The 6,453-nt window shown below is 44.8% G+C and overlaps 1 protein-coding gene across 1 annotated transcript; it reads left to right on the top strand.

The window, feature by feature from the left end:
* Positions 1–875: 875 nt before the first annotated feature.
* LOC310798245 (uncharacterized protein) lies at positions 876–6,130 on the top strand (the record flags this gene model as incomplete). Its single annotated transcript, XM_083660729.1, has 4 exons — positions 876–1,252; positions 3,505–3,618; positions 4,215–4,309; positions 5,930–6,130. Exons 1-4 carry the CDS (start codon positions 898–900, stop codon positions 6,128–6,130), a joined length of 765 nt encoding a protein of 254 aa, XP_083516855.1. The 5' UTR covers positions 876–897.
* Between the last annotated feature and the right edge of the window lie 323 nt (positions 6,131–6,453).

Raw genomic sequence — 6,453 nt, 5'->3', positions numbered from 1 at the left:
CATATATGAACCTATGTCTGAACACAAGAAAACCTAAACGTCTAATTATAAATGAAGACATGATGAACATCATTGAACTAAAAACAGAGACAGACAGGACATTAACATTGCACAACTCCACAGTAGAGAGAACCTGTTCGGCATGATTGCACAAGCTCTATTGCACAATTGTATAGCTCACAAAACATTCCTGAGATTAGGAAAATAAAATAGTAACCAAATAAAATAGTGAAAACCACAAAATCGTTCCCAGCAGCTCGCATAGCTCCAGCTAGTGCTGTAGTGTACATAACATATACTATATATATATATATATCATAAAAAGCTAACAAAGATTATGTTTATTCTAACCACTAGCCACCAAGGCAAGCAGCTGTGCTGCTAGCATAAAACATTAACTGCAATAAGCAAGAACACTTACAACAAGGAACGCTATAAAACTCTTCAAACTCATACCGCAACTGCACCTGACATTCGTGGGCCACATGGCTACAGTGAAGATTTCGGCTAAAAACAGGGTGTAACTGTCAAGAGTTTTGCAGACTTTCATTTAGTTGGACAGTTATTGAGAGTTGATTTGAGTTGAGAGTTGATTTGAGTTAACTTGTGGACCAGTGATGTCATTTGTGAATGAATGCAGCCTGCTTTCTAACCTGACCTGAGACTTGAAAATCAAAATTTGAATATTTGCAAATGATGCCACAACTATCTGATTCAGAATGAACGCTATATATTTAACTTCCTGTTCAAGAGTCGGAAATACCACATTTGTGGTCAGGTCATTTTTCTCAGTAAGTTGCAGCAGACAGAGTTGTCAGATAAGAAGTGCAACGTAGGCTCAGACACTTGGGCTGGGTCTGTTGAGTTGACTGGTTTTAGTCTCGGCTGAAGAAGATCATGAAGCTGTTGTGGGTTCTCTTCACTGTTGTCCTGACATGTGTCCAAGCTGAGAAGGTGATGGAGGTTAAGGCGGTGATGGGCGACAACGCAACATTAACCTGCTCTCTGTCGGGTGGAATTATCTTCTGGGGGATGCAGCTCGGCCAGCTCCATGTTGCCATCCTGAGCTCTCTTCGTAAGACCAGTGAAGCTGCCATCTACTGCAAAGATAATTACAACAATTTTCATCCAAAATACACAGTGCTGACGGGAAACAGATTCATGATTAAAAACATCACCACAGATGATTACAGGATTTACTTCTGTACCCTGAAAGATGGGAACCTCAGGGACACCTTCCGCCTCATCTCCGGTAAGGACAAAATTAGCCTAACTGGTCCGTTTCTAACCTGAAGACTCCAGAATGCACAAATCTGCCTTCTTCGTATGTGTGTTTTGTGTACATATCAAACTGTAGCATAAACATGAGCTTGAGAGCTGAAGTCAGTTCTCTCACAGACAAAAAAGTAATTTTAAACTCTAACAGAGTGAAACTCAACCCGAGGCTCTAGAGCGACATGCGGCTCCTTTATGGGTAGTTGTGGCTCTTTTAAGTCCTACTTAAAATAAATGAATAAATAAACATCTAAGAATAAATAATGGGAGGAAAGGGACTTTTAAGGATTGTGGCTCTTGCAAAGATTTTCTTTTTTTTTGGTCAACATGGCGTTTGAGTATAGGGAAAAGGTTGAGTACTACTGCTCTAACAAATGATAACTGAGCCTCCAGTCTCAGTCATTTCTTGAGACTTACATTTTGAAGAAATGTCTCTTCCAGAGCCCTATACTACGAAGCTATCTTAACAGATCCGCGATCTGTCACTTTGATCTGGTTTGACTGAACAGGATCAAAGCTATCTAGTTTAATGATACTACGACGCTGGTTTTCTACTCGATAACTGAAGCTGGATTTATCTGGGATCTGCCTGTGCACGCGCACGTTTTTTCGCTCGTGCACAGGCGCGTGTCCACGCGAAAGAGGTGCGCTAGCCAATCACATTATGAACAGCTGAGTTCCACGGGCAGGCACACCCAGGTTTTAGCGGATATTTAATGTAGCCTATGTCAGAATGAAAATCCGCATTGGATATAGTCTGCTGACGGACTGTTTAAAGCTGCCGCTTGTATTCACATCAGTCATTTGATTTACTTTGATCACCGATTTCTGTCTCCTACAGCAGCTTTTTGTAAATGTAAATGTGTAATCTCAGTCTATACATTTCCACAATCTGTAAGCCTATTTAGACCATAGATTTAGAAAGGGATGCTCAATGAATAATGATGATCTATGATGATCTATGATGATCTATCACTCATTATGTGTGTGGTTGCATTGATCGAATAATTCATATATAAAATAATGATATCCTAATATAAAAGAGAAAACTGCTGAACTGAATTGAGACGATGCGGGCATAGTTTTCATTGATAAAAAGTAGCCTATTTTGTGGTCACATATATAGGCTATTGTCAGCCGAGTCGCATATCTCCATATTTCATATAATGATGCTGGAAATATGAAGTTCAATCACATCATACAGGCCAAAAGCAACACAGTTGCAGCTGCAAAATGCAGGAGTAGCCTAGATATGAATCATCTACTTAATATGGGATCGCCTGTGTGCAGGTGATCCCATATTAAATTGCTTAGATGTAGTAGGCTATTCATGTAGGCTATGACCATTTCAATTCCAACCCAACGTCAGTCTCAGCTCCGTTGCGCACACGGCACTGTGCGCTTTGGAGACGTGTATGTAACCTTTTTATGTCGGTTTAGTGATATTTCTCCACTCACTATTCAGCTGCAATCGATCAGCGGGGTCAAACAACGTATCTAGGCTACTTGAGAGCACAAAAATTAATATATAAAAACATATTCTACAGCTACATTTTAATTAAGCCCTACTTACCACTTTGGGTAAGTAGGGCTTAATTAAAATGTAGCCTGCAACAAGTGCAAGTCCTTGATTAATTCAACATTACAATTCGTGCTCCTTCCTCGATGGGAAACTCGTCCAGAAAGGGGTTGGCCATTTTTCCAAACTGCTGATTCGATTGGTTCGTGGGCGGTGTATTTAAGGTCTAATCTTATGCTTGCAACTTAACCTGCTGCGGACCAGGTTAAGTGTGAAGCAAAGGTTGCTATGGAAATATATGTCGGTAAGAAGTTAACTTGCTTTGTAGTACGGCTAAACCTGGGTTAAACCCAAACTTTTCAGGATCAACCTAAATCTTGCTTTGTAGTACAGGCCTCAGAATTGAGAATAAATCTTATTTACTATTATTATTATTATTTACATTATTTACTATTTTATTTATCACAATGTTGGGGTTCAGTCTGTTCAGTATACAGTAAGCCCAAAATCATTTCTGTGAGTCTTGCAGATAGTCCTCTGAGCTGGGTGACCTTTGACCTCCTTCCTTTTGGGTCCTTGTAATGTTTTCTAGGAACTGAGGTTTGTGCTCCAAATGTCAGCTGAGTGACGCTCGAGTTACAAAAAACTAAGAAGTAAAAATACAAAAACATGTGATTGAGTCTCTGTACTTTAATTTTGTGATGTTGTAGCTGATGGCGTCGCTCTGCGGCATGGCAAAGAGCCGGAACAAGAGCTGAAGTTTTGGCAAACCTTTGTGTTCATCTCGGTCGCCTTGAATGCCGTTCTTATTCCAGCAGTAATAGGTGAGTGTGTTAATGCTGTATGATTTGTTAATGTGTGTTAATGTGTGTTAATGCTGTATGATTTGTTAATGTGTGTTAATGCAGTATGATTTGTGACATATTTGTATAAATAAATGGCCGTTCTGCTGCTCTGTATCACAAATTCATGGAACACAACAGGGTCACATGATCTTTTACTATGATGATAATAACAATGCATTCTTTGTCACCAAGGAACTTTGAGAGTTGATCAGTTTGTTGTGACTGTGGTTCATTTGGGTCATTGTTTGAAGAGTAGCCAGCCAGCTGAAGTAGTTGCCTCTTTTCTTCAGCAGAACCCACAGATCGAGCTCGTCTGCTCGCCTAGAAGCGATTTGAGATTTCAATTCAGTTTAATTTGCAAACTGTTACGACTCGTTCTCTTCTCATTCAAAATAATTGATGTGTGAACCAACCACTAATTACTATACTAAAAGTGAAGTAGTATTTTGATTGAGAGCAGCAACAGACTGTCAGACAGAGTGAAGTTGAACTAACCCTCTGACCACGGTGTTGATAGTTTAACAGATGTCAGACAGAGTGAAGTTGAACTAACCCTCTGACCATGGTGTTGGTAGTTTTGGCTGTTGCAGCTCTGCGTAAGAAGAGGAATCGTCTCCAGGTGAACGACCCTTCCCCTATGACCCCAGCTGCACCTGACAGCTCACCACAGGTCAGTGACCGGCCCTCTGACTAAGGCCATGGCCACACTCATCCATCGTGTCCGTCCGTCTCCATTTATTCATTTCAGTTCATTTTCAATGACAGCTGTTTGTTGTCCGCGCAGCGCTGACAAGATCTCCGGCAGATTTCCATCCATTTTGACGGACAGAAAGTTCAACTCAGTTACAAACTTTTTCTGGACGTACGGATTTGTCGCCGTCCGTTTAGCATTTTTCTATAAATCTATTGGCCTGCTGTATTCTTATTGTTTAGAGGCGAAGCCAGGGGGAGATTATGTGATCGGTCGTGTGTGTCTGTCTGTTTTACTTCGTTTCAAACTCAAGCTCTCACTCTAGTGCCATCTCGCTGCGCACGCAGCCACTGGAAGAATATTATTTCTGCTCCAAAAATTATCTTTATATAAAACCGAACCACCCACCGACAGGTGGCGTGGTAATCCTGCGACTGAGGCGGCCACCCACATTCCTCTCCCCCTGATAACGTCACGTCCACCCAGATCCCAGGAGGCCACTCCTTCGTTCTTCCAGCCCGCTGTTAAAACGTATTATTGAAAGCTCCGTGTGCTAACTTAGTTTGCACTCTCAAGCCGAGATAATTCCGTTTTATTGCCCAACTAAACAAGGCGTACGGTGGACGAAATTCTTCAGGCTTCGGGGACCCGTTCATGCATCTCTTCACCAGCGGCGACGGACGAGCTCATCAAAGCTAAGAGCGTCTTGCCTTTTATTGTGTTTGTTAGCATATTCTGCTTAGGCTACCGCCGTGTAGCTTGCATACGTTCACCCCGGCTGGGGTAACGATTTAATCTGAGAGTATTAGCTTAGCGATTACGGTAGCTAGGTCAGCTTGCTTCACATGAGTGTGTTGCCGCTTCTCAGTTCTTAAACTAGATAGCTAGCTTGCATCCATGCAAATAGCATCAACTAGTTATTCTCCTCGGCCGAGGAGTTTATTCCTAGAGTGACTAGTAAGTTTGGCTCGCGCTTGTCTCTCTGGCTTACGATAGCTGTGCTAGTGGTTTTCACGCTTGTTCTCTTAGCAGGTCGTGTTGCTGCCTTCCCTTTGGGTCAGGCTATTAGCCGCTTTCGTTACCATTGCACGTGCATGTTCGCTAGCCTCCGGGTGGCTTACTGCCTAGCTTCTTCACGCTAGTTTGCTAGCTTTCTTACGGTACTCCCGCTAACCGGGAGCGCCCTGCGGGAGCTTGCTGCTGGTTAGCTTCCTGTTTTCTCGTGCTATGAGCATGGAGAAGGGAGAGTCAGCGAGGGGGTGCGCGGTGTGCAAAGCTACGTTGGCCGACTTTGACCAGCACGATAGGTGCATGTTCTGCCTTGGGAACGAGCACGCTGCACGGGCGCTTTTAAACCCTCAGTCTTGCAGTCTCTGTGCTATCTTCAAGTTAGCCGTGCTGCATCATAGAGCTGAGCTCTTTGTTGAGGAGGACATTCCTCTCAGCTGTACGCCTCTCGAGAGGAGCGTGTCCATTGAATCTCTCCGCCCTTTCATGGGTGAAGCCCCTGCTGCTCAGCGCCTTCAGGGCCAGTCTGAGTTTAGGTGGGGCGATGAGCCCATGCCTTAATTCTTAGAGCAGGGTGAATTCCCCCCCTAGTCGATACCCCCCAGGAGGAGCCCCGGCCAGGAAGAGGGCTGGGACGCTGCTACCACCGTCACTAGTAATGCGGAGGAGGAAGCTCTTTCGGAAGCGAACGAGCGCTACCAGAAGCAGTTTAGAGGGGTGATGTCCAGGGCCGCAGCTAAGGTGGGCATCGCTTGGGCCGACCCACCCCAGCCCCCTGCCTCAGTGCTATAGGGGTGCTTTTTCCAGGCACCCCAGGCATCCTGACCGCAGCGCCGCTTGCCTGTCTGTGAGGACGTGGTCTGCGCCGTGCAGACAGGGTGGGAAAGACCACAGGAGGCCAAGCCGCATTGCGCGGGCATGGCCCCGTGGTCTGTGCTCGACCGCGAGGAACGGCTGGCATTCTCCAGAATGCCCCCCCTGGAGGAAGTGGTGGCGTCTCATCTGGCCTCCACCTCCGGCAGGCCGACACTGCCTTCGAAGGCGGGCCAGTTAACGGCCAAGCTGGCCGAAAAGACTTACTTGGTGGCGGGTCAGTCCGCCGCCATGACGAATAA

The sequence above is a fragment of the Poromitra crassiceps genome (genome assembly GCF_964638095.1).
Source record: "Poromitra crassiceps genome assembly, chromosome: 2".
Taxonomy (NCBI): Eukaryota; Metazoa; Chordata; class Actinopteri; order Beryciformes; family Melamphaidae; genus Poromitra; species Poromitra crassiceps.
This window is presented reverse-complemented; position numbering and strand designations above follow the sequence as displayed.